Source organism: Sapajus apella, unplaced genomic scaffold (assembly GCF_009761245.1).
Source record: "Sapajus apella isolate SASKATOON/1434 unplaced genomic scaffold, GSC_monkey_1.0 scaffold35, whole genome shotgun sequence".
NCBI classification, from domain to species: Eukaryota; Metazoa; Chordata; class Mammalia; order Primates; family Cebidae; genus Sapajus; species Sapajus apella.
This window is the reverse complement of record NW_022436975.1, coordinates 10,375,030-10,402,933: the sequence shown is the minus strand read 5'-3', so window position 1 is coordinate 10,402,933 and position 27,904 is coordinate 10,375,030. Positions and strand designations below refer to the sequence as shown.

General features: G+C 37.7%; 1 protein-coding gene, 1 long non-coding RNA gene and 1 other non-coding gene across 4 annotated transcripts in view; 2 read left to right on the top strand and 1 right to left on the bottom strand.

The window, feature by feature from the left end:
• TOX (thymocyte selection associated high mobility group box) overlaps window positions 1-27,326 on the top strand; it is a 306,725-nt gene extending 279,399 nt beyond the window's left edge. Inside the window, exons 6-9 of one of the 2 annotated variants that reach the window (XM_032296160.1) lie at window positions 5,733-5,813; window positions 17,688-18,074; window positions 25,689-25,840; window positions 26,175-27,326. In XM_032296160.1, the coding sequence (XP_032152051.1) occupies window positions 5,733-5,813; window positions 17,688-18,074; window positions 25,689-25,840; window positions 26,175-26,211 (657 nt within the window). In that variant the 3' untranslated portion in view covers window positions 26,212-27,326. The remainder of the gene's footprint in view (window positions 1-5,732; window positions 5,814-17,687; window positions 18,075-25,688; window positions 25,841-26,174) is intronic. The other variant, XM_032296161.1, reaches the window with a different exon arrangement.
• Window positions 20-21,066, bottom strand: LOC116563511. Its single transcript, XR_004274430.1, has 3 exons — window positions 20,653-21,066; window positions 11,730-11,737; window positions 20-31 (listed from the first exon to the last, which is right to left on the bottom strand). It is a non-coding gene; the product is annotated as an uncharacterized LOC116563511 (long non-coding RNA).
• LOC116563647 lies at window positions 18,861-19,001 on the top strand. Its single transcript, XR_004274493.1, has one exon. It is a non-coding gene; the product is annotated as a U4 spliceosomal RNA (small nuclear RNA).
• Window positions 27,327-27,904: the final 578 nt, after the last annotated feature.

The window sequence follows — 27,904 nt, the reverse complement described above, 5'->3', positions numbered from 1 at the left end:
CTCATTCTTTCCTGCTGCTGTGTCCTCTTCCCTGGTAGAAGTGGCAAGTGTAAATAGTTAATTTGCTTCAATTATGAGCCTGTCCTGCTAAATTAGAAGCAGCAGGGATATGAAGAGCCAGAATTATACTTATGAGGCAGCTGACAAATCCTCTGAGCCCACACAATCAAATCATTTCCTCCTCATTGGTGCTCAGAGACCCACTACATAAATGCTGCCGGAGGAGTTTCTTTTTCCCCCTATCTTCTGATAAAATTTGGATTTTTATGTCAACCATACTTAAGGTTAACTAAAATCCTGTCACACTATAACATTCACACATGTGTTTATCTTGGCCGTTTCCTTATAAACATTAAGCATTTTCCCAATTTTTTTAAAAACTAGGAGTGAAGGATATGTAAAACGATTGTTCACTTAAAAACTGTAGAATGTAAGCAAAGTCCATATTCATACAAATTTGAAACTGAGCCATGAAAATTATTACATAAAATGGTGAGCACACTTGTGAAATTCAGGTATTCATATATATATTTTCCATATATTATATATATATCCACACATACAATTAATGGTACATAAATGTGATTCTTGCATGACTTCATGGGCATAAGCATTTGTTGTACACATATGCAAATGTTCATATGCTCAGATACCATGGGAGCAGACATTTCATTTGAAATTTTTCATGATGTTGGCAGGAAGATAATTCAAACATAATACTCATTCAAGTCTGTTGTGTTTTATCTATAATTGGAAAAAAATGTTTGGGTGGATTGTATATCTGTGTATCAGTCCACTGTTTCCATTGATACACACTGTAATTTAGAACATGCACTTCAGTTTCAACCTTAGCACACATACTAATGCTGATTCATAGAAGGAGAAACCTGAGACCATGGATTACATGCTCAATAAATGAGCATCTACTATGTTCCAAGCATGCTGGGGCTTCAGCAGTGAACAAAAGAGACCAGGCCTTGCAGTTGTGTGTCTTGAAAGAATCAAAAGTTCTCATGGCTAGGAGGAACCATTGAGCCAACAAAGATGGGACATTTGACACCAGATTGATTTTATTCATACCATAGCTTTACCATATACCTGTTCTAATATATTAGGTAAAATAATTGCCCATTCTAGTCTGTTTTCTTATCTGCAAAATGGGAATAATAATGCAATGCAATACTTTTATTGAAAAAATTAGAGGTAATATATATAGAGAGAGAGCATGATCCAAAGAATGCACACAATGGAGGCATAATTTTAATGACTTTTTAATTTTAAATTCACAATCAGTGCCTCACACTACAGTAGGCACATATTGGGCACTCAATAGATTTGTAAGCATAATTGAAGTACATACTTTCCTTAGTCATCTTCATTTAATAAAGCAGATATGTTGTATTTTGTAGCCATTTTTTCAGGCAAGGACCTCACTTTGGATTCTTACCATTCCAGAAACAAGTTAAACTGATATTGCTAAGACCATTTACCATTTACATGGGTCAGACGATCCTCAAAAGGAATCCATAGCAAGATGTTTGTCACATTGTATGTTTTCAATCCTCTGAATATCACTCCCTAAAGGCCTTAGAGCTTAAGAAAATGCTGAGCAAGTTACACGAGATGGACATTTAACCACAAAGTTAAATGAACTAAGTTCTATGTAAAATACAGATGCACTCGCTCTAACTGACCTAAATAACAACAGTCTTCAAAGAAGCTGCAAATTTTTAATTACTAAAAAATATTGCATGGAATTATGGTTAAATTATTATTACTTATACGTTTCTAAGCATTTTCTGCAAACATTAAGTAGTAATGGGAAAAACTACATTTGAAGTTACCCAGAATGAAAAATGCCTTTAGTTTTTGGATAGAATCCAGAATTGGAAGAATTTTACATTTTTTCTTATTATTATTGTAAAGACTGTTGAAATAAACTATGACTAGAGATTAACTAAGGGCCAGAACAGAAAAGAAGGAAGGAAGAAGGAATTAAGCAGTATTTATAAAATTTTGCTTTTCTGTATGAGTTGGATGGATTGTTTGTTTAGAGAAGCAGCAGAAAGTAAAAGGAAAATGACAGATTGTATGAGAAATTTTTTCTGTTTCAGTTTGTCATATTCGTTGATATTGAACTGCTGATTTCAATTAGGGATTATTAGCTTATAAAAATATGTGTACATGCTGGTATTTAGAGCATTTCAAAAATGACTCAGTGAATCACTAGATCACATGACAGGATTTGAGTTCTCTAGAACTGCTATTTGATGACTATCTACGTATGTTTTAGTTTAGCCATTATATATGTTTTAGTTTAGCCACTGAGATGCAGTCCTTAGATGGGACATGGTAGGTTTCTTGGAATAACAAACCACAGCATATAACTTAGTTAGGACAGGATGAATTCAAAAGTGTTTGGATGAGTGGGGGGAAATGATAAATGATGTATTATGATTTTTAAATCCTCATCTGGCCAACTTTGTACTTTATTTCAAACAGCTGTGGACCATTTGGAAGCCATTTTGTAACTCAACTAAATACTAATATTTACTGTATGAATCACATACCTTTAAAATATTTGTCTTTCCCTAAGAGTGAGAGACCATTTCTTTCCTAAACTTAACTTTGACATAAATCAGACCCATCCTTTTCAGTTCGAAATTCTGTGCACTTGCTCGTGGCAGTGGCTGTTCGTTGCCAAATGCTGTCCTGGGACATCTTTGCTTTCTGTAAGCAGAGGACTTTCTTCATCTGTAATTGGAGGTTTTGAAATGTTTTCGAGAGGTTTTTTACTGTTAATTTTTAAATATGTTTTTTAAAGTAAGGATTGCCCCCACTTCACCTGCATGTGGAATGTTTATCATTATCATTCATTCATATTTGAGGTCTTTCTTCAGACATTTCCATTACATGTAGAATTCAAGCAACATCCTTGTCCAATTTCAGAAGGTAACATCAGAAAGGCATACAGAGTGTATAAAATGGGAGCCATCAGGTAGTTCTCAAAGATGGAGGTGCTAATTACTGTTGAAGAGACCACCTGAGATTTTAATTATGATCCAGGCTACTCCCCTTTCAACACAATTACAGGAATCTACCTTCTGAAATGACCCCCCTTTGAATTCTCCCTCTGAACATCTGCAGCTATTCAGGAAAGAGTGGATCCATCAATCCATGTAATGTGACATGATGAGTTTACTCTTTTCTAAAGTGGTATTTAGGCACTTATGCGATCATCCCGCATAGCCAATCATCAATAGCCAATAGGGAGCCATTTGTGGAAAACAGGGGACTCTGCATGCTAGTCAGGTATCCTGTAAGAACATCGATTCTGGAGGGAAACCAGGGGCACATATGCAGCCTGAAACATGTGGAGTTAGCCACCTTTCTTCCCTGGTTGTTAAGCAACAAATTTAAGGAAAGTTAACACTTTGTGTGATGCTAACTGCCAGAAGCTCAGCAAAGGGATAGCATTGTAGTCACACTGTTGCTGTTTCAGTAGAAACCAATGAAAGAAAAATGACAGATACTACAGTCAGACCATCTGGCAATACTGTCTTATCTGCCCCAACTTAGAAAATGTTGCTGTGGGCAATGCTATGGACTAAAGTGCTTTCTATTTGCCTTTGAAAGCAAAACACATCCTAGATAGCTGAATGGGAGTCACTTGGAGTAGCATATTAGTAAAAACATGATAGAAATGCTTAGGGTATACAAAGATGCGTTATCATAAAAGACGTATTGACTAAATGTTTGCTTCAAAGTCCTGAATAGGATTTCTATCTGTATGGGAGAAAAACCCTCTTAAAACAGTTTTAAGGTATTAAAAGCAAATGTAAACATTGTCAGTTTAAGGTCATTAATTATAAATTATGTCTCTGAGAAGAGGCTTAAAGAAAAACTATAAACAGAAATCTGTCTCTCAAGAAAAAAATAAATCAGTGAAAAGCAGGAGAGCTGTGTTTCCAATTGTGGCTGCACCAGGGCTTACGATATACACAGATCACACTGTTCAAAGGCACTTACCCGACTTTAGAATTTATTTGTTTTCACATGTGAATTTCCAAAAAAGAATTTGAATTTTACTTCCAATAATTACTTCACTAAATTTAGAGTACTCCTGTACTTAAACCGAAGGATCTATTGGCTTTCTGCAAAAAAGGAAAGCTGAAATATAATTTTTAAAGTTTCTTTAGTTTCATACTTAGTAAGATGCACATTGATTATATGATAATATTGTACTAATTCTTAATTCCTTATTTTACTTGGCTTTTATTAGAACAAAATGCCAAATACAGAAATCAAGGCTGAAGCCCTCTCTTTAGGAGAAAAATTAGCACATTCATTTCATAGAGTCCTGTTATAATTCTGTTGACAAGGTTAGTCATTTGTTTACCTTAAGTAAAATGTTCTGCTTTAATTAAAATATTCATGAGTAAATAATATTTCTCACATCTCGAATTTCATAGTTGGTGTTGGGCTCAGCAAACCACAGTCAGCATTTGAAACCGTAAATTGACCCTTGCTGCCAAATGGCAGATATTTGGTCTTTAGACATAATTTATATTTAACTACTCTGACTTATTCTGAAGCCACTTTTCAATACTGATCTGTGTGTCTGTTTTTGAACTCAGCATTACAAAATATTAGCCAAGCCTTATTCCCTGCTGTAAAATCCAAGATGTGGGAAATTTAAAATAGCTGTATCAATGAAAATACATTTCCATTTACACAGTAAAGGATGAAAAATATTTTGTTCTTTCAGGCTGATTTCAAAATATCGCCAAAAATATACTCCAAAGCCTTGAAAGAATCAACTTAATGGTAGCAGACGGCCATGTGTGTTCACTTTGCTAATCTTTCATTTTCGACTCTAATGACTGCTCACTGTTTAACTTAACAATGTGACCTTTAGCATACAAGCAAGTCATTTTTCAGTCCTTTTGCTCAATTTAGGATGATTTTGCTTTTATTTTCAAGATGATTCCCTCTCAGAAATGGAAAGCTTCTGTTAACTGAAATTCATTTCAGAACATTTTTACCTTTTCAAAATGAGGTGTCCACAGATCCATGACATCCAGTGTTTTTCTTGGAAAGGATGTGACCAGAGTGGGCTGCAGGGCAGGGCACACATGCAGTCTGCAGCCACTTAGGCTTCCCATTCCTCTCCCAAACGTGTCCTTAATCACCATCACTGTTTCCTGAGTCTTTGAAAATAGAACTTCAAGGTTCCAAATCTTAAAACAGTGATGAACCTGCAAACTCCATTCTGTTTCCTTTGATTTGCTTATTGAACATGATTTGTCATCCTTAAATTCTGTCTTTGTTTTTTGTATTTAGCATGGAACATATATATCAGGATGTGACTGAGCTGTGGCATTATCTGCCCATTATATAAATATAAATGCCTTATTTACTCACGTGTGGTTTCCCTGGGAACCTTTGTCAACAGTATCTTTGTAACCCAACTGCCTCTACACTCATAGTTACCCAGATAAATCCTTTCATATGTTTTATGTAAAACCGTCAAGTTTTACTGTTTTTTTTTTCTTATCTGGTCTATTGCCATGCTTCTTAAAAATCTGTTTCAGTAAGAAAACACAATCTTTAGGAATATATATTTGATTATATAAGTGTATATGTGTGTGTAATTATTATTCTGTATTGTACGTCTCTGAAAACAAAGGCAGATGCACTTTCTAATTTAAGACGCTTTGCTGTTGTTGCAGGTCTATAAAAAGAAAACCGAGGCTGCAAAGAAGGAATACCTGAAGCAACTCGCAGCATACAGAGCCAGCCTTGTATCCAAGGTAATGTGCAGCTGTGTGATAGTGTGACGGACTGTGGCCATCTTGGGGCAGACTCCGATAGTCACTTAAAGACATAAAATATGACTTTCACAATTCTGCACAATCTTCTTTCCTGGAAAAAAAAGAAAATGTAAATTATAAACAAAGCCGTATGATATGGAAATATTTATTTAGCCCCAAAAGACCAGAACAGCATCCTCTGGGCCATTTCTAAAATATTGTCCACCTGTGGATGATTGGTTTTCTGGATTAGTCACAGTGCATTCTTCACCCTGAGCCAACTTTCTACTTCTCTGAATCACCCTCTTAAATTGCCTCCTGGCCCCCATGCCAATGGCCATTACTGAGGACTTGCCAACTGTCTGAAATCCTAGACTCATTATAGCAGCATTAGGAGATAAGCAGGCCCCAAAAATGTTTATAAGTCACATCATTTGAAAATAAAAACAAGGCTTAAAAATATTTAGTGATTTAGAATGTCTTAAAGACTAGTTCTTCCTGTTATAAATACTCAAGAGTTAACTCTGTTTGGTCTCATGTTAATAAAGGTACAATTTCCTATATGGAATTCTCGAGAAAGTAACCTCACAGAGATGGACTGAGTCTATATAAGCATTAGACACTGTTATCTCAAGTCCCAAACTGGCTGTTACTATGCTCACTGTGGTTTGGGACTCTGGACTTCATCCCATTTACCCTTAGAAAATGCTTTTTTTTTTGGCTGGGTGATGTGGCTTATACCTGTAATCCCAGCACTATGGGAGGCCAAGGTGGGTAGATCACAAGGTCAAGAGATCGAGACCGTCCTGGCCAACATGGTAAGACCCGTCACTACTAAAAATACAAAAATTAGCTGGGCATGGTGGTGCATACCTGTAATCCCAGCTACTGAGGAGGCTGAGGCAGGAGAATCTCTTGAACCTGGGAGGCAGAGGTTGCAGCGAGCTGAGATTGCGCCACTGCAAACCAGCCTAACAACAGAGCAAGACTCCATCCAAAAAAAAAAAAATACTTTTTGTCTCATTCACAATATCTAGACTCATTGTAACTCTAAAATAATTATGTAAATTATGTTTTATTGAAGAAAATACATACTGAATATACTGATGCAGAGAAGAAAAGAGAGCCCAAAATATAAATGCTTAAGAAATTTCAGTAAACTATTTCTCTAACTCAATCTTATGTTCTACTTCTAAGGTATGACACTGTGGGAAAACTTGCTAGGTATAATTTACCTTAAAATTTCTAGCTTTTTTGCATTATCTTGCACTTTCTAATTTATCTAACTCTTTCTGAAGCTATTTATATTTTCTGCTGATACCAAATGATATTTCTGCATGTTTCAAATAATGTATATAAAATTATAACCTAAAAAGTGTAAAATATTAGATCCATACAGCCATTGGATTAAATAGTCATGTTGATATTATTAACAGATTAATATGCCAAAAATATAAGAGGAGCTTTTAAAAAGTTAATTCTCTTTATTTCATCCAAGATAAGGTTATTTTTGAAGATTTTAAGTAGAGTTTTACTTAGAGCACTTTACATAGAGAAAATCAATACATGAAGTCTCAATCCCAATACAAAGCACAATACACAAAGTTAATGATATGCAGATTGCCAGAATGCTGTGATACTGACTAAGCCTTTACTTTCAAAACAAGTGTCCTCAGATTTGCTCTTAGCTGCAACTTTTCTTACTATTCAGTTTCAGAGTTGCAACCCGCAGTGTACGGCAATTTGTATAAATGCTGTGAATTGCCATTTCTGCATTTAAAAAACCAAGCACTTTTTTTACAGCTTACTCTGACATTTTTCTTCTCTTTGGCAGTAGGAATTTTGCTGGAGCTGTCGAATATCTATTTATGTACAACTATCTATTGTGTGTATACAAATTGAAGGAAAGTTACAAACATCCTCTCCAGGTTAAAAAAGTGACCCTCCAATGTTGTATGTGAATGGATATCTGCAGTGTAACGTTCTAGACATCATCAGAAAAATTTCCAGCCTATGCTCCCATAAAATATAATAACATATATAAAAGTCTAATTCTGTTTCCTTTTAATTATGACAAGGCAAATAATAACCAGTCATATTTTAAAATAATTTTTCTACATTATAATTTTTTTTACAACATTATGAATTATTTCCCTATTCTAAAAGACTTAGAAGGGCAAACAGAAAATGCTACATGATGTATCCCATAATAACAACTCCCAGGAGCCACCATGTGCCAGCCAAGCTCTGTTTTTCCCCACCCCCCACCCCCATTTGTATATTCATTTGACCAATCTTCCTGGGCTTGTCCTCTGTGCCAAGCACTGTGCCAGGCTCAAAGAATGCTGTGGAGAACAGGCAAATTCTTCCCCTAGACTTGAAGAACTTTCTCTTTCATCAAGGAAAATCATTAGTGAAAACATAAAGTAATAAATGTTTGAGATTTGAGAATCCAAGTGTTCTGGAGGACATAAAGCAAGGTCTCTGCTTAGGTGATCTGCAAAGACCTCTTTAAAGAGGTGACATTCGATCTGGGGATCAAAGGAGCACAGGAGCTTGCAAAACCAGAGAGCTAGAGGAAAGAGCTGGCCAGGCAGAACTACAACACGTGCCAAGATTCAGCGTGGCAAAATGTTTCCTTGAATTGAAAAGGTCGATGTGACCAGAGCTGAGTGAATGGAGAGAGTGTGATTTGAACTGAAGTTGGGAAAATGGGCAGAAGCTCAATCCTGAAGGCCTTGCAGGACATTTGAAAAGAGCTGAGTTCATTCTTAGTACAAAGGGAAGCCATAAAATGGGTTCCGGTAGGAGATAGATAGCCTGATGGGACTTAAGTTTTTAAAAGATCATTTTACGTGCATAAGTTCCCTTAATCCTCAGGCCTTATCCCTTGAAGTAGGCTTAATTATCAACATTTCCCAGAAGAGGAAAGACACCTGCAGATAACCAGTGGCCAAAGCTGACATTGGCCTGCACTGCCCTTGGTCTTCTGCTGGGCCAAGCTGCTCATGCATCCTCTCAATGTGCTCTCCCGCACCCCTAAAACACCCAGTTGCAGCTTTGACATTCCCTCTGATAAGGTCAGAGCACCTTGTCCATTTTCCTAAATTTTTCCCAGCCCCTTTAACTTACTCCTCCAGAGCTATATATTTTAGTACGTATTTTCTAGGCAAGGCATTCATTTCCCCAAATATGACTTTGCATTCTTAGGCCAATAGATCCTCTCACTAATTTGTGGCCATGTCATAGTCACAGTCTGCTGCTTCCCCCAGCTTTCCCCCCTAGGCCATACTGTGCATCCAGGGCAGGATTGCAGAATGCCTGGACACAGGGCTGGGTGCTGAGAGACAAAGATTTATACAGCAAATCAAAGTGGACTATTTCATGATACTTGAAAGGCCTGAAGTGATCCCTTAAAATTAGCTGCTTCTTACAGAATATAACCAAAAATAAGAACAGTCAATGACCTTTGACTCTACCTGTGAAACTGAGTCACAGAATTGACAATGCTTCAGTGATTATTTCTTTCATTTAAAAGTACTATATACCAGCCAGGCATGGTGGCTCACGCCTGTAATCCCAGCACTTTGGGAGACTGAGGTGGGTGGATCACAAAGTCAGGAGTTCAAGACAAGCCTGGCTAACATGGTAAAACCCCATCTCCACTAAAAATACAAAAATTAGCTGGGCGTGGTAGTGGTCACCTGTAATCCCAGCTACTCAGGGGGCTGAGGCAGGAGAATCAGTTGAATTTGGGAGGCAGAGGTTGTAGTGAGTTAAGATCATACCACCTGCACTCCATCCTGGGCGACAGAGTAAGACTCCATCTCAAAAAAAAGTGCTATATAGCATCTAATCCAGATTAATTAACATGACTCGAAGCTTGAATAACACTGAAATCTGCCAAAAATAAAATATTTAATCCTAGGAAACAAATATTCTAGCTTTTGTAACTTCCAATGCAAACCCTGGCCCGTTCTTCTCAAGATAATTGAATTGTTTCCAATAGTAACAAAAGTACATATGACGTCCTTCTACAGAGTAGCTTATATGTGCCTTACAGTGTGCTAGGCATTTTATATGTGTTCCTATTCCCCGTCACAGTAAACCTGCACAATAGGAATTAGCTCCGTTTTTTAGACATTCTCTAGGCAGAGAGGGTAAATGGCTTTCCCACAGTGGCTGTGGCAGAGTAGGACTCAGTCTGAGTCCTCACTATCTTGATCCAGAGCTTATAGGCATTTCTCTACCCTCAGTGATTCTCAGATGTTTTTATGTTTCAAACTGGCGCCTCATTGTATTGAGGTAATAAATAACATTCCATAAAATTCCAATCCAGCTCTTACATAGGAAACAGCTAAAAGTAAAGCTGCCTTGGCTTAATAGAGGGTGGAGTCCAGCCAACTGCCCACTCTGCTACCCCCACTACCACCAGAGGCTGAGACCTTCAGAGGAATCTGGGCCTGCAGAAGGTTTGGAAGCCACTGCTGTGTGTCATGCTATTCCAGCAGGGTGGGTGCCTCAGCTGGTCGTCTGGAGCCAGTGACAAACTGCCCGCACTGGCCACTCCTGCTGTACAAGCATCTCAGAATTTCAGGACACATCTATAGGATACAGGATGCTGCAAACACAGTGCTGGTCAGACTCCAGAATACTTTATTCAACTTTAGGCTCTGTCATGTAAAGGCGGAAGTTGGAAAATGTCATAAAATTGGTCATAAAAAGGCCAAAAGTTAGAAGGTATTAGCAGAAAAAGAGAGTATTCAAGATTATGAAACCCAGAAAACAAAGACTAAGGGTGTTTAAGTCCACATTGGCATTAGACGTAGGGTAGTGATTACTCATACTTAATTTTCTCTGATTACAGAATAAGAAAATAGTTTCCATTTCAAATTAAATGAATTTAATCTAAACAGGGAACATTGCTAAACTCTTAAATTGTTAGAATAAACAACTTCTTTCCATAGAAAAACTTAAAAGCGGAAGCAAAGTTTATAAATGAGGATTGAAGGTCTCCAAAGCATCTTCAACCCCAGTGCTTCCACATGGAATCAAGGGAAGCCTGTTCTGTGACATCTAAAGGTGCCACCTCTATCATACTGGGAAAGTCCTCAGACTGAGGAGTCAATAGTCTCTGGAGCAGGTGGATCTGCATTCAAATCCCAAGTTTCCCACTTCCTAACTGCATATCTTCATGCAGTTCCTTGGATGTTCTAAGTCTCCATTTACTCAAGTGTTAAACAGAGAAGATAATAGGACCTACATCTTAGGGTTTCCATGAGGATAAAATAAGAAAATCTATATAAATTACATGGTTCACTTGAGGACATTATGCTAAATGAAGTAAGTCAGTCACAGAAAGACATGTACTGCATGATTCCACTTATAGGAAGTATCTAGAATAGTCAAATTCATAGAATCAAAGAGTGCCACAGTGGTTGCTGGTGCTGGGGGAGGGGAGATGGGGAGTCAGTATCAACAGGCAGAAAGCATTCCTCAAACTACATGAATTAACTCTGGAGAGCTGCTGTGCAACGCTGGACCTAGAGACAACAGTACCGGATTGTGCACTTGAAAGTTTGTGAAGATGGTAGACCTAATGTTAGGTGTTCTTATCACAATAAAATTAAAATTTTTAAATTCAAAATTTTTAAAAATAAACAGCATGGCTTAGCATCTTGAACATAGGAAGCACTTTAAAATATAAACTATAAGTATTATTATAAATTTTATTTTTAGTATTCGTAGGTATGCAAGGGAGGAAGGAAAGATTTTTGTGTCATTGAAAATTTAGCTGGATGATATTTTCAGTTTTTCTTTATATCAAAGGCTGCTTTGATATGAAGAAATTTTTTTTTTTTTTTTTTTTTGAGACAGAGTTTCACTCTTGTTACCCAGGCTGGAGTGCAACGGCACGATCTCGGCTCACCGCAACCTCTGCCTCCTGGGTTCAGGCAATTCTCCTGCCTCAGCCTCCTGAGTAGCGGGGATTACAGGCACGCGCCACCATGCCCAGCTAATTTTTTGTAGTTTTAGCAGAGATGGGGTTTCACCATGTTGACCAGGATGGGATATGAAGAAATTTTAAAAGTGACATTAAAAAAGGAAAATTTTGTTTCATAGATGTATTTCTTTATAAAGATAAGAAATTATCTAGATATAAGCAAAAATGCATTCATCTGTAATTTTCTTAATTGAAATGGTCTTTATGAACCCTGCAAAGAGGTCCAAGAATATATGTTATGATGAAGGCTAGGGCTTCCTGGCTTAGGCAATTTTACATGCTATTGAAGGTCATATGGGATTGAGCTATTAAATAAAGCTTAAGGAAATATAGTTTTTCCATAGACTCGGGAATTCCTAGACATGGATCTAAATTATTATGCTGAAAACAATGTATAACTTTAAAGCAATGGAAATAGTTTCATTTTACCATATAGACCAGAATTTATATTCCCAAAATGAGTGTTGCATTCAAAGTAGTCACCTTGGGAGGCTGCAAACTTATTTTATTATTGCTCCCAGAGTTCAAAAAATTTTTGAAACTCCTCTTTTAGAACTGTAGTCAGAAAGAGTTTATGAGCCACGTTAGAAAATCAATCTTATTACATTGTTTTCACACCTCATTCTTTCCCCAAACATCACCCAGATATAACCCGCAGACTTGGCTTCAAGTGACTATTAGCTGTTTCCAAAAATCAAATTCACCATTAAAAGACAAAGAGTTGTCTGAGGATATGTAAAACAGTGTCCCACAGACTCTGAAGAGAATTTCAGTAGAGAAGTTCCCAAATATCCCAAATAAAAGCGGCATTATAGAAATAAGTGTACGGCTTCTCAGAATTGCCAACCTGGAAGGAGATGGCATTTGGATAACTATGTTCTAGTGTATAAAATAAATGCAATCGGATTCATGACTTTAAAGTCAAATATGAGATTTTGTCTCTACCTTAAGGAGTAGTTCCTAAAGTACTAAGATTTATAAAGGACAAATGGACACCTTTTTTTTTTTAACGTATAAAACGGGACAATATTGAATTAAGTCAAGAAGGTTCTCTGTTTCTGTAATGAATAGTAAAGAAGCACAATGCTTAGTTCAATTAAATGAAAGTGGATTTGAAAAAAATATAGTTTCTTTTTACAGAATGAGACAAACTTACAAATATCATGCCATGTTGAGCTATGGAGACAAATACTGAGTCTGAATTTGTAAATGGGATGGATCATTGTATGACTGTTAACATAAAATTTGCAGCTCTGTAAACCCAGATCATGATTTAAAGATAATAAAATCTCATGCTTCAGGGTATAAGTTAATCACCTGCATGGACCAGAAAGAATTTTTTCTTCCAGAAGGAGCAATGCACAATTGAGTAGGTGCATAAATTCTGTTTAATTTTCAATGCATCAAGTATCGGTCAGTGCTGAAAACAAGAATCAAATTAGATGGACTATTAATTTGATTTGGTTCAGCAACTTTTATATTGTTCTTCTTGCTGAGTTTTATGTCTTGTGTTTATACTTTGCTATTTTAAATAATAATCACTTTGTCAATCTTTCATTTTTATTGCACATATCATCCCAGAATGGGGAAATTTATACACTATGCAGTATTATCTTCATTATACAAAGTAAATGGGATTGAAACTACCTTGGATAATCAACAATTTGGTTAGTAAGAGGTATCTTCAGGCTTATGTATATAATGTATCCTTTATACATTTTGCCTATGTCAATGGAATCCTCTACAGATAAGATTCAAAATGACTCTATGGTCCCCACCCTCACTTTTTGGCTTATAAAAATATCTTCCAGAATCTGGTTTAAAAGCAAATAGGAAAGAGAACATACTCAGAAAATAACAGCAAGAACACATTCCTCCCCTGAAAGTGTGGGATTCAAAGGTTGATTTTCAGTTGTCTACATGCTGGGAAACACATTTGTCAGGTAACCAACATGATATTCCATTGCTAAATAAAGGAGGTTAATGTGTTTGAAAGTGGAAACAAATGTGAATTATTTAGTATGTATAAGAAAATAGTTCTAATTTCTGAATGATAGGTATAGAAGTCTTCATTTGCAATATAATTGGTTAGCAAAATTGTAGCCTTGCTTTCACAGTTAAATTGGAAAAATATGACAGTAAGAGTATATTATGATTCCTTTGTATTTTCATTTAATCACATTATGAATTTATAGCATTATTATGAAAATGAACTTATTCTACCTATCTTCCAGAACAATAAAAGAGCTCTGTAATTAATAGATGGTCTATTGTACTAGTCTGCTTAATAATTAATGAAAAGCGAAGCCAGAAGCAAATTTTTCCCCATCTAAATGAGTTGGACCGTTACATAAAGAACAAATTCCCAAAATACAGGTGAAACTGAACAAGCTGCCTTGCTGCCACCATTCCCCCAAGAGCAGTGAGGCATAAAGGGCAGTGTATCTAACCAAAGGACAGAGTGGAAAGCTGTAATTTCTCATCACTTCAGGAAGGGTCTGTCTCCTGCCAAGAGCAGAGAAGAGCCTGAGGAAGGTCAATCTGATACTCTGTGGCTTTTCCAAGCCTTCAGATCCTTCCTCACTCCATGAAAAGAGGAACGGTGTGTCTTGTGAAGAGGGCAAGTCACCAAGGGCAATGGTGGCTGCCTGGAGGATTGTTCAAAAATAGTCATTCACTCCTTAGAAAACATAATTGTTTTTTTATGTACTTTCCACTATGCTAGATGCATGGGCTACAGAAATTGAAGTCCCTACCATCAAAAAAAGATCCCCTTTTTGAGGAATCAGGACATCTTTGTGAAAAGAGACTACAGGAAGAGAATTCATATTGGAACACCTGCCACATTTAGGCAGATAGCTGCATACATTATTTCTGTTGTCACATTCAATTATTAGAAAATAAAGGGAAAATATATATAACTTCCTCAAATGCTCCCTCACTCTAGGTTAAAAATTATGTTTCAAGTGTTGTCTGAATCATCTTTGGAAATCTGTACTTTGAGTTTGCCAATAGTTCTTTTTGTGATTAAAAGTTACTGCTCTTTCAAAGTAGGTTGAGGGGGACTGGTCTTTGCACACTTTGATATGGAAGACATAAATGACAAATAAATGGCTAGATAGAAAAAATATTTTGTGTTTAATTATCCATGAGAAAAGAGAGCTTTACAAGGTTGGCAATAAAGTATCTCAAATTAGGTTGTTATCTGTTGACTTCTATAAATCTGTGTGTCTATTCCATCTCTACATCTGCCTATCTATCATCTATCTATATGATGGACCACATACTACTATTTAAATAGTAGAATTCAGGAGAATTAGATTCATTATTTATTTTGAATTTGATATTTTTATTTTCTTAGCCAAAAGTTACCTCATTATCTAGTAATGGTATATATAGAAATTAAAAATGAAAACATTTTTACAATGACACATATTTTCTACTCTTGATCACAAGAATGTGATTTGTATTATTTTTAAATTAAAAATAACAACTATAAAGCAAAAAATAAAGATGCACCAATATGTATCCATTTTTATAAATATGATTTCTTTCTGGTATGAAGTCAACACAGTCTGTAACTAAATATGAAACTAGCCCTTCTGTGATAGGCTATATAGAGGGAATTCAAACACAGTGAACACTTTTCCAGATTACTTAAACACACAGACTTAACACATAATCTTCCTAGCATATACGGAATAATTTTTGAGGCATATCAATTGCAGTACATGTTATTCTGATGTGGAAGTAGTCACTGTTCACACAGCCTCCATTAACCCATTTGACCTTTTCCTTGAATTGTTAACTATTTTGCACATCAACAAGAACTTTTAAATGGAAGCCAAAAAAATGTACTTAAAACTTTTTTTTTTTTTTTTCATTAAAAGCCCCTTTCAGAAGCTACATTTAATAAAGCTTCTTTGATCTACAAACCGCCCCTTAAAAATTTTTCATGAACAGTTTTGGACATTTTTAACGTGAATACTGAAGATGCAGTCTAAATGTGTGTTCCTATTTCTGAAGGCTGCATCACTGTGACACAGGGAAAAATGGCAGGATGAGAGGACTCTCCAAAGGGGCTGGAATTATTTGGGTACACCATACTCTACACTGTGCATGGAGTATTCAGAGTCTCACAGGACCCTAGGTTTCCATGGTTTGACATACTTTTACAACTTTTACAGGTGTTAGATGTATCCTTTTCTTTCTTTCTTTCTTTCTTTTTTTTTTTTGAGGAGTTTTTTTTTTTTTGACCAGGCTGGAGTGCGATGGCGCGATCTTGGCTCACTGCAACCTCCGCCTCCCAGATTCAAGCAATTCTCCTGTCTCAGCCTCCTGTGTAGCTGGGATTACAGGCATGTGCCACCACACTTGTCTAATTTTGTACTTTTAGAAGAGACAGGGTTTCACCGTGTTGGTCAGGCTGGTCTCAAACTCCTGACCTCAGGTGATTGGCCCACCTCGGCCTCCCAAAGTGCTGGGATTACAGGAGTGAGCCACCATGCCTGGCCCAGATACATCCTATCTATAATGACAGAATGTGGGGCTAAACATCCACCCACCCCAGCCTGTTCCTCCCGGGAATTAGCAGACACACGCAGCAACATTCTTACTGTGGTTTTCATGAAACTTGCCTGCATTATTGAAGACAATGAGTTGTGTTGCTAACAGTGTTGTAAGCTGCCTGGTGATAAAGAAGCTAACCGGCTTGAGTTTCATGCAGTCGTGTGCGATGAACCCATTTCTCTATGGGCCTGTCTGTGGGTTGCCTGGTGGTACACTGAGCAGAAGGACCCCGAGAGTCCTCATGGCTTAGTGCTCCCTGCAGTGCAGAGAGTAGCCAGAAGCTCACTTCAACTTGGGAGCTGAATAAGCATGACGTCGAGATTGCAGAGTAAAAGCATATAGGCAACCTCAAGACCTTGTTTTGGCAAACTGATTTCTTTTCTCCAGTCCATTTTATCATTTTTTTTTCTTTCCAATTGGTTCTACCTTCTACCTTGTATTGTTTTGTTAGTCTCTTCCTCTCAGGAAATGTAGGAGGTAGGTCCAGGCCCATGAAGAAATGCCACAGGGTTAATTCTTGATTCCTTTCAGCCTTTACTGAAATGTTCAGTTTTTAAATCAATTAAAATATTACTAGGAAATGACCATATGAAGGTGTGGAAAAAATTAGGGCAAAATTATATTATTAATTTATGATGGGGTCTAAAATTTCTAAGAGAGATTATTTTTATCTACTTCATTATGGAGGACAATTCATCACCAACTTCATTTTAAAACTCAGGGTACGTTCTGCAGTACTTTGAAGAGCATATTAATGTAGTTTTATATGACTTCAGAAAGGTATTTTAGAACTCTGTTCTTCCATATCCATTTCCATCAACCAGCTTTGTTTTCTTTGTGCAAATATCTAGGCCAAGTCTCTTTCAGAATATAAAAAAGGAAAAATTAAAAACTAAACCTATAATCTATAGAAGAACTCCGGAACTGAATTACTTTGAAAGTAAGCTTCACGTGTGTTTCCCATTTGGGCATTCGCGGCATCTGCCTTCCCCCGTCGCCCCCCTCCACAAACCCATCTTGTTACCCTCATTTGGATGATGAGAAAAGTCACCAAGTTAAAACATTTAGGCAAAGGAACAAAATGGCATTGCAGCTTGTTTTCAATTTCATAAAAGGGATAGAAGCTGTCTTGGATCAATCACATTACAAATGATGGCGGAGGAATTCCGAGACCAGAGAGTCCAGGATAGTCATGGGTATGGATTCCAGGGAAAGTGCCTGAGTAAATCCACAAAGCGTCATACCTAGAATCAACATTCATGTATCAGCCTCCCAACTCTGCTCATTTGTGTCCTCCACAGAGCTACAGCGAACCTGTTGACGTGAAGACATCTCAACCTCCTCAGCTGATCAATTCGAAGCCGTCGGTGTTCCATGGGCCCAGCCAGGCCCACTCGGCTCTGTACCTAAGCTCCCACTATCACCAACAACCAGGAATGAATCCTCACCTAACCGCCATGCATCCTAGTCTCCCCAGGAACATAGCCCCCAAGCCGAATAACCAAATGCCAGTGACTGTCTCTATAGCGAACATGGCCGTGTCCCCTCCTCCTCCCCTCCAGATCAGCCCACCTCTTCACCAGCATCTCAACATGCAGCAGCACCAGCCGCTCACCATGCAGCAGCCCCTTGGGAACCAGCTCCCCATGCAGGTCCAGTCCGCCTTACACTCACCCACCATGCAGCAAGTAAGTGTGGTGGCTTTGGACTTCAAGTGAGCACCCCTATTCTGAAGTGTGGTGGCGGGGGTGGGGAGGCATTTTATTCAGCACAGGATGGGGGATATTTGTTTTCTGTCCTTCTTTTTAAGTCAAGAGAGCACTAAAGATACTCAACAAATATCTGCTTTCTGCAAAATGTAATTTACAAGTGGTGAGTTCGTGTGGTATTATGCCATCACAATTGACAGTCGCTTCTTTTCATAATCACTGGTTTCTTTCCTGTGATACCCATTTTGCTTCATGTTTCTAATCATTCTTCTTGTTTTCTGTTTCTTGAGTAAAGTACATTTGTTATTTTAAGATACCAAGTGCTGCCGAATCTCTTTGGAATAGAGAATTCTACAACTTTTTAAAAAATATTGTTTGGAGACGAGAAAGTCTTGACTGTTATGCCTCCTGAGTCCAATAAATGCTAAAAAATGAAATCGGGTCCAACACCAAATCTGGTAGAACCCTGAAAGTCCTAAGAACGGAACATTTTAACCAGGGATTTATTTAAAAATGGATATCTGGCTTCTGCATAAATTTAAAAAAACACAGGCAATTTGGAAGCCTCCCTACCCACTCCCTGATTATTGAAACCATTTGTGTGCAATTTTAGCTTAACTTTTCTTTGAAATCAAATATTCCTTTTGGATTTTGGTGTTATTTTAAAGTTTGAAAATTAGGCTCAAACAATATAAACTAAACCGAACAGAAGGCATCCAAAAATCCTAAAACTATTTTTTAAATTTTATTTTAAAAAATAAAAGCAGCTTTGCGCATTGGCAGTATCACAGCCAATAAAGTTTATCTGAGGTGCGATTATTGCCAATTGAAAGCTTCTCCCAGTACCCTGCCATGACAACTTGCAGTATAGTTGACATTGGCAATCTTTTATGGTCTCTATGGAGACTGAATATAATTTTTTAAAAAAATAAAGTAAACATTACAAATCACATGAAATTCAGGTATCACTTACATAATCCAATTACTCTATTGTTCTTCAAGCTGTAAGGATATAAGGCAAATACAGCTTTTCTATGGAATTGATGTCTACTTCTCTGTCAAATTTGAATCTATAGTTGGACTGGGTAGATAGAGAGGAAGGAGAGGCAGAAAAAGAAGTCAAATATACATAGTCCCAAATTCATTATTATTATTATTGACAGGATCTTTGAGAGCTCACAATAACAAACCCAATGCTTTTAATACACCACCTCATCTTTGATTCTCAGAAAACTTATAGTGCAGGTACTAGCATTATCTACCTTTAGAGGAAGACACCGAGGCTTGGCAGAGTTAGGTCATGTGCTCATAAGGTTAGAGCTGGAATTCAAACCCAGTTCTGTTCAAAACTCAGAGGCTGGATTCTAAAATGCTAGGCTTGCTGCATCTCATTCATAATCGGTCTTATAGACTTATTCTTTCATATGAGAAAACCTGTTTCTCCTAAGAATTCAAAGGATCTTTAAATTCTGGTGAGTTCTAAAATCAAAATCATTATGAGAACAAAGGGATTCATCTTACCGAAGTCTTTCTTGGTCCCTAAGCCAAAGATAGAGTTAAGCTATGAAAACTTTCTTATCTGCATCCAACAGACTAGTTGTTGATTCACTGGTGAAGAAGAGGATGTGGAAAGCCACTTCCTACCACCCTGCCTTGTCTTGAGAAGTTTATGACCAAGTTATATTCTGAGGGTTCAATTCCTACCCTTCCCATTAAACATCACCTTCAATTAAAGGGATATTCTTGGGTATCCATGCATCTTAATGAACCAGTAGTGTTTGCATGAAGAATTAATGGTTTGAAGGATGCTACCCTTAGTTGGTTGGTTGACCTCTGTTTGTGGGTGCTGCCCGGCTAAGGACCCATGTTTTGTTTACAGCACTATAGTTGGGATCTGTTTCTTCCCAGAGTTAAGAAACCAAAAGTTCAGTTTCCTCACCATGCTGAGGCCTGGAGCTCTGTGCAGAAGAGATCTTTTTTCTGTTTTATCCCTCAGAGATTATTACTTTTTCTATTTATGCTAACACCAACACCTTGGATGATATGGCTGTGATCCTGAATAGTTTTCAAATATTTCAGATTTACATAAGGCCACACATAAAAATCCAAGAGATTTGTCTTTCCATAAAGAATCTTAACTGAATAAGAAAAAATAGAACAGATTACATTGGACAAGTTACTCATTATCCTTTAAGTCAGTTCTGTTAGTGTATCCCAAAAAGTGTGCTTGCTGAGATGGGAAGACCTGATTACAATTTACCCAAATGGCATAAACCCAAAGTGGAGAGTAAATCACTCCAAAGACTACATTGACTAAGAACTCTTTTTAACAATGCCTTGATCATGGTAAGTAGTCAAAATAATTGTTGAGTAGTGAACAAATAAAGAAACAAATGAACAGTAAAAGTGTTTCCTCTGTTAGAAGAAATTAAATATCAGGTTGTAGAATTTCAATTTCAGTTCCTTGAAAGTTTTTAAAAATGTAATTGATTCAGCTGGGTGTGGTGGTGGGTGCCTGTAGTCCCAGCTACTCAGGAGGCTGAGGCTGGAGGATCACTTGAGCCCAGGAGTTCTGGGCTGTAGTGCGCTATGCCAATCAGGTGTCCACACTAAGTTCAGCATCAATACAGTGACCTCCCGGGAGCGGAGGACCATCAGGTTGCCTAAGGTGGTGTGAACAGGCCCAGGTTGGAAATGGAGCAGGTCAAAACTCCTGTGCTGATCAGTGGTGGGATCGTGCCTGTTGAGTAGCCCCTGCACTCCAGCCTGGGCAACATAGAGAGCCTGTCTCTAAAAAAATAATAAAATAAAAATAGTCAATAAATAAATAAATTTTTAAAATGTAATTGATTCAAAAAAAATTTAATTAAACCCGTAACATGTACTGGCACTGTCTAGGCTCTGGAAATTGAGTGATGAGTGAGAACAAGTCATGAGACCCCCCCCATGGAGTTGGCAGGGGAGGGATGGCAGTGGTTATATGATAAACAAATAATGAGAAAAATTAAACTGGAAGACAGACTGCAGGGTGCATGGAAGAAGGACAGAGACTTTAGCCAGGATGGACAAGAAAGGCCCCTCTCAAGGGTTGGCACAATGACCTGAAGGATGAGAAGAGGAAGCATGCTTTAAATACTGGAAGGTGGGAAAGGCATGGAGGACCTTCCCACAGAGAGCAGCAGCCAGGAAAGGGGACTGTAGGCCAGGAGAGCCAGTCTGGGGAGGAGCACAGGAGTTTTGACCCAGCCTAGAGATGGGAAGGAGGCCAGTAGAAAGCAGGGGAACAAAGAGAGAGGTAGGGGTAAGGTCAGAGTCAAGGGCAGGGAATTGGAGTGGGATCCTGCAGGTGAAGGGGACTGGTATCCCCAGAGAACTATTCATCCTAAAATCAGGATCAAAAAGGGAGTCCACTACCCCACATATGAGCCATCAGTTAGTCTTCAGCCTGGAGATGCAGACCCGAGTTGTGGATAAAATGTGACCTCTCTGATTCATCATTCAAACCACCTTTATGCTGAAGACGTTTGCGTCCTCATGTGGGAGCCATGTGCATATCTCCAAACACACACACGAAGGGGGGGGGGGAAGTTAACAGCAACTGTATTTTTAAAATAATGTCTCATATCCCAATATTACTTTAGCTATTTTATTATCCTTTTGAAAATGAATGTATCCTGCAAAATGATTGTGTAGTCTGCCAGGAATAATAGTTTCATTTTTTTTCTGAAATAATATTTTATACACTGAAACCACAGACCTGTGCTTTTTTTTGTCCAGTTTTCTTCCTTTTTCTTCTGCTCACGAGATTGTCGAATGAGGTCAAGAGAAAAAAATCATTAATATCTGTCAACTTCCTTTATAACCTTAAGAAAAAAATCTTTGTATGATATCACACAGACAGATTTTCAATTTCCTTGTGTAATAAACAGCTGCTTTAGGATTTGGGTGTAATTTAAAGGTTTAAAAAAAATCACATTGAGATTGATGAATAAATCAGTTGCGAAGACAAAAACATTGATGCCTGTTGAAAATACCTCTCCAGACAGGCAGGAAATGAAATTAGTTCCCAGTAAAGTGTGGATATGAGGATCACTGTTTGGTTGTGCTGCAGGCTTTTTCCAACTTGCTCTGGTGGCACAACAGAACTGTGAGGGCTACAGAAATCTAATTAAAGAGCAAATGTCCCTTCTGACATCAAATTAATCTTTATCATGTTTCCTATTTTTATTTCAATCTGGCACCAGAAAATGAAATTTAAAATTCCAGGCATGCTACAAAACAGTTGGTGATTTTTCTCCCGAGTATTAAAATGCAGAATATTCAGTCTTGTTTAATTAGACTACTAAGCAAACATTTTTTCAAAAAAGGTATATCATCATGTTGTTTCATATTTACACTAATAATCAATTTTTACTGAGTGCTATGCTTTGACCTCAGCATCTCTTTTAGTGTTCAGAGGAATGTGTCATTTTCTAAATTGAAAGGAAGTAAAATAATGTGAACTAATATTACTTCAGGCTTTGCTTGTATTTTTCTCGGTCCTTATTTTGATATTAGTGATCTTCTTAAAATAGACTATTGAAGTTAACTGAAGTTTAAATCTTTGAACTTTGTAGCTACCACATAATTTGGGTTTTGTAAACTGAAGTCACTCATTTAATCTTAAATTAATAAGTTAATGTTTTCTTATTATTTTCTCACCCAATCTGAGGAATTTTTTTCATTGGGGAAAAAATGGCAGTTTCTGTTGTCTTTGTGTGGGGAAGGGGTGGACGTTCTTGTGTGGTTTCTGGTTTTTTTTGTTTGTGCTTGGGTTTTGCTTTTTCATGTTTCCACACCGTCAACTAAGTCAATATATTCTCGACTACTCCTGTTTTGAGACTTTGGCCTTTTAGGTTACATTTGATGAACTGTGTAAAAATCCAATATGGAGACCGAGCATGGTGGCTCACTCCTGTAATCCCAGCACTATGGGAGGCCATGGCGGGAGAATCGCTTGAACCCAGGAGTTAGAGATGAGCCTCAGAAACATAGCAAAACTTTGTCTCTACAACACATACACACACACCAAAAACAATTTAGCAGGGCCTAGTGGCAGCACCTGGAGTCCCAGCTACTTGGGATGTTGAGGTGGGAGGATCGCTTGAGCCCAGGAGGTTGAGGCTGCAATGAGCCGAGATGGTGCCATTGCCCTCCAGCCTGAGCGGCAGAGCAAGAGTCTGTCTCAAAGTCAAAACAAAACAAAATCCAATATGGAGAACTTTACACTAAAAAGATTAGCGTTGTCTGCAATGGCTCACACCATAATCCCAGCCCTTTGCGAGACCAAGGTAAGAGGATCACTTGAGCCCAGGAGTTCAAGACCAGCCTAGGCAACATTGCAAGTCTCCATCTCTACAAAAAAAATAAAATAAATAAATTAGCCAGCCATGGTGGCACACACCTGTAGTTCTAGCTACTTGGGAGTCCAAGGCTTAAGGGTCATGTTAGTCTAGGAGTTCGAGGCTGCAGTGAGCTGTGATCACTCGATTCTGGGTGACAAGGCAATGCCTCGTCTCTAGCAACAAAAAGATAGGAAATCCCTGACAACTCAACATTTATATAATCTACACCCTTCCAACAGTAGCATCAAACTCTCTGCAATAACCTTATGAAAAACCTGACTTATTGAGCCACTACTATGGGCTAGGTCCTGAAAATACTCAGTAAGTATTTGAAACACTCTCTGATCTCAAGGTGCTTACAGCAGCCTTGTGATGAGGCTGAGCAAAGGAAGTCAAAACAAGGCTCTTCTAAGAGTTTCCTCCTGCTCTTCGCCCAGCACCAAACTAGACGCTAGGGAAATATTTTGGAAGATATTTACAGCTTGAGGAACAGGTCATGTCAACATAGATAAACTTATTTTCCTTAAGCAAGCTGTGAAATTTTTTGGTCTGTGTGAGATAAAGTAACCAATCTGGTTGACTTCTCCATTTTTCAGTGATTTGTTTCCAATTATTCAGAGATTTGTCTTTGTCCATAGCTTACATGGAAATCAGTAATACTGGCTTGATTTGAATGGGAAATAAACTTAATATCTAAAAGCAAATAATAAGAAATGAGAATATTTAGTAGTAGGTGCCTTTGAGTCTTTACACGAGGGACACTCAAACATGAATAAAAGTCTAAGGAGATATCCCTAGTTATAAATCAATCTTCCCATCATCCTGCTGAGTCCTTTAAAAGTGAAAATTCAACAATATTATACCTTCAAAAGCTTTCTCCAAGTAAATAGAGAATGATTTGTTTTTTAATCTCTTGATTTCTTAGTGGTTAAAAACCATGGATGGAATCTGCTGCAGAGACAACCATGAGATTAATTAAGTTGCCTCTTTGGTCATTTCAGCAAAGCTTGCTTATGTTGCTCTTGAATTCACCAGAGAAGCTAAAAATAAATCTTAGTGTAGAATGCTTTTTGTTTACCAGCTATAGCTATATACTTCAGAGATTCTGTCCTTGAATTTTTAATAGCTTCGCTAGGATTAAAAGTCAACACTTCACCATGCCCGTGTCTTAGAAGAATCTTCCTGAAGTCTGATTATTGTTTGCCAGTTAATAGACTTTTCAATTAAAAAATATTTGCTCTGGGGCCGGGCGCGGTGGCTCAAGCCTGTAATCCCAGCACTTTGGGAGGCCGAGGCGGGTGGATCACGAGGTCAAGAGATCGAGACCATCCTGGTCAACATGGTGAAACCCCGTCTCTACTAAAAATACAAAAAATTAGCTGGGCATGGTGGCGCGTGCCTGTAATCCCAGCTACTCAGGAGGCTGAGGCAGGAGAATTGCCTGAACCCAGGAGGCGGAGGTTGTGGTGAGCCGAGATCGCGCCATTGCACTCCAGCCTGGGTAACAAAAGCGAAACTCTGTCTCTAAAAAAAAAAAAAAAAAAAAAAAAAAAAATATTTGCTCTGTCGTATACTTTTCCCTCCCTGTGTTTTCCAGTGGCAAGTTGTTTTGAATTTCTTTTCCCTATATTAGTCCAACAACTGTTAAAAAGCTTCGGTTGAAATTTTTTAGCTAAGAGAGAAATACAAATAAAAGAAGAAGCAGATGGTCCCTTTGTGATTGAATGAAGAAAAGGGATTTGAGAACAATATGTGAATAGGTGTAGTCTAATAAAACACTCAGCCACCTGCTGCCTGAATCCTTCAAAACAGATTCTGTTGCATATTCTGGGGATTAACTATTAATGTATCTTTGGGTTCGACAGAAAACATAAACTTTGAGGGGCTTAGGCCCTCTTCTCCCTTTGTTTTCATTGACTTGGCTCCTCTATATTTGAAATTGTTTCTCAGTTCAATTTATCTGCTCAAGGGTATAATTAAAGGTTTTCTGACACATGGTTAAATGAAGGAAAGGCAAGAAGAATGGACTTGTAGGCATCTCTTTTCTACCTTTGTTTTAAATTTTCTGGGCTCTTCCGACAGGCTTGCCCTCGCAGAGACAGAAGCAAGGGGCCTACTAGTGTGTCTGCAAAGAATGAATAAATATTTAGGTGCTTTTCTTCTTAAAAAGCGTTTTGATCTTTATTTGCGGACTTGCTTTCCCTTTCAGGGATTTAATCTTCAACCCGACTATCAGACTATTATCAATCCTACATCTACAGCTGCACAAGTTGTCACCCAAGCAATGGAGTATGTGCGTTCGGGGTGCAGAAATCCTCCCCCCCAGCCGGTGGACTGGAATAACGACTACTGCAGTAGTGGGTAAGCGGCCGGTCATCGCCACCTGGTGGTAGACAGCCCTCATAGCATGCATATCATCCCTAGTCGGTCGTTTGCTTGCTTCCAAAAACATGATCCCGGATAGTTTCACGTTCACGAAGGCAGAAGACACCAGAAAATGTTAAGCAGTCTTCTAGCCCTTCCAAGAATAAATGCCTTTAGATCACTTCTCCCTTTAGATGTAGGTTAACTAATTGCCCTTTCCTAGTGAACAACTCAAGCTGGAATAAATAATTCAAAGCCATCCATCCCCCATTGTCACCTGTAGCACAGGTTGCCTTATAACAAGGAATTGCCTTTTTTTCTTTTCATACAGGGGCATGCAGAGGGACAAAGCACTGTACCTTACTTGAGAATCTGAACACCTCTTCTTTCCACTGAGGAATTCAGGGAAGTGTTTTCACCGTGGATTGCTTTGTACAGTCAAGGCAGTTCTCCATTTTATTAGAAAAATACAAGTTGCTAAGCACTTAGGACCATTTGAGCTTGTGGGTCACCCACTCTGGAAGAAATAGTCATGCTTCTTTATTATTTTTTTAATCCTTTATGGACATTGTTTTTCTTCTTCCCTGAAGGAAATTTGGACCATTCAGATTTTATGTTGGTTTTTTGCTGTGAAGTGCTGCGCTCTAGTAACTGCCTTAGCAACTGTAGATGTCTCGGATAAAAGTCCTGGATTTTCCATTGGTTTTCATAATGGGTGTTTATATGAAACTACTAAAGACTTTTTAAATGGCTTGATGTAGCAGTCATAGCAAGTTTGTAAATAGCATCTATGTTACACTCTCCTAGAGTATAAAATGTGAATGTTTTTGTAGCTAAATTGTAATTGAAACTGGCTCATTCCAGTTTATTGATTTCACAATAGGGGTTAAATTGGCAAACATTCATATTTTTACTTCATTTTTAAAACAACTAATAGTTCTATATTTTCAAATATTTGAAAATAAAAAGTATTCCCAAGTGATTTTAATTTAAAAAACAAATTGGCTTTGTCTCATTGATCAGACAAAAAGAAATTAGTATTAAAGGAAGCGCAAACACATTTATTTTGTACTGCAGAAAAATTGCTTTTTTGTATCACATTTTGTGTAATGGTTAGTAAATGTCACTTAAGTCCTTTTATGTATAAAACTGCCAAATGCTTACCTGGTATTTTATTAGATGCAGAAACAGATTGGAAACAGCTAAATTATAACCTTTACATATGGCTCTGTCTTATTGTTTCTTCCTACTGTGTCTGTATTTAATCTTTTTTTATGGAGCCTGTTGCGCCTATTTATGAAATAATAAATATAGGTGTTTGTAAGTAAATTTGTTAGTATTTGAAAGAGGTTTCTTTGATGTTTTAACTTTTGCTGGCAAAAAAAAAAAAATTCACGCTTGGTGTGAATACTTTATTATTTAGTTTTTACAGTAACATGAATAAAGCCAAACCTGCTTCTCTTTTAGCAGCAAATTAAAGTAACCAATCCCTATTTCTGCATTTCTTTGGTTGATACAAACAAAAAAACTATTATATTTAAGAACTTTATTTCTTCATCCAGTATAACAGAATTGCCCTCCAAGTCACACAAGCTCCAAGTCTAAACAAACAGACAGGTCCTCTATCTTAAAAGGGTTGCTTCTTGGTTCTCAGCTGGTTCTAGTCAATTCTGAACCACCCCACTCTCCCCGCAAAAGAAAGTAAAAGTCAAACCAAACTTCCTCAAGCTGCATGCTTTTCACAAAATCCAGAAAGCATTTAAGAATTGAACTAGGGGCTGGAAGAAGTGAAAGGGAAGCATCTAAAAATGAAAGGTGAGTAACCAGACAGCAAAAGAAAAAGAGAAAGCCATCCAAATTTGAAAGCTGTTGATAAAAATTGAGATTCTTGCTGTCTTTTGTCCCTAAGCAAGTTACTACTCTTTCCGGAATTTCTGGGTCTTCCAAGAGAATTCTTAAGGTACCAGAGATTTGCTAGGGAACCAAAAGCGCTTGAGAATCTGCCTGAAGGCTTGCATAGCTTTCGCATTAAAAAAAAAAAAAAAAAAAAAAAAAAAAAAA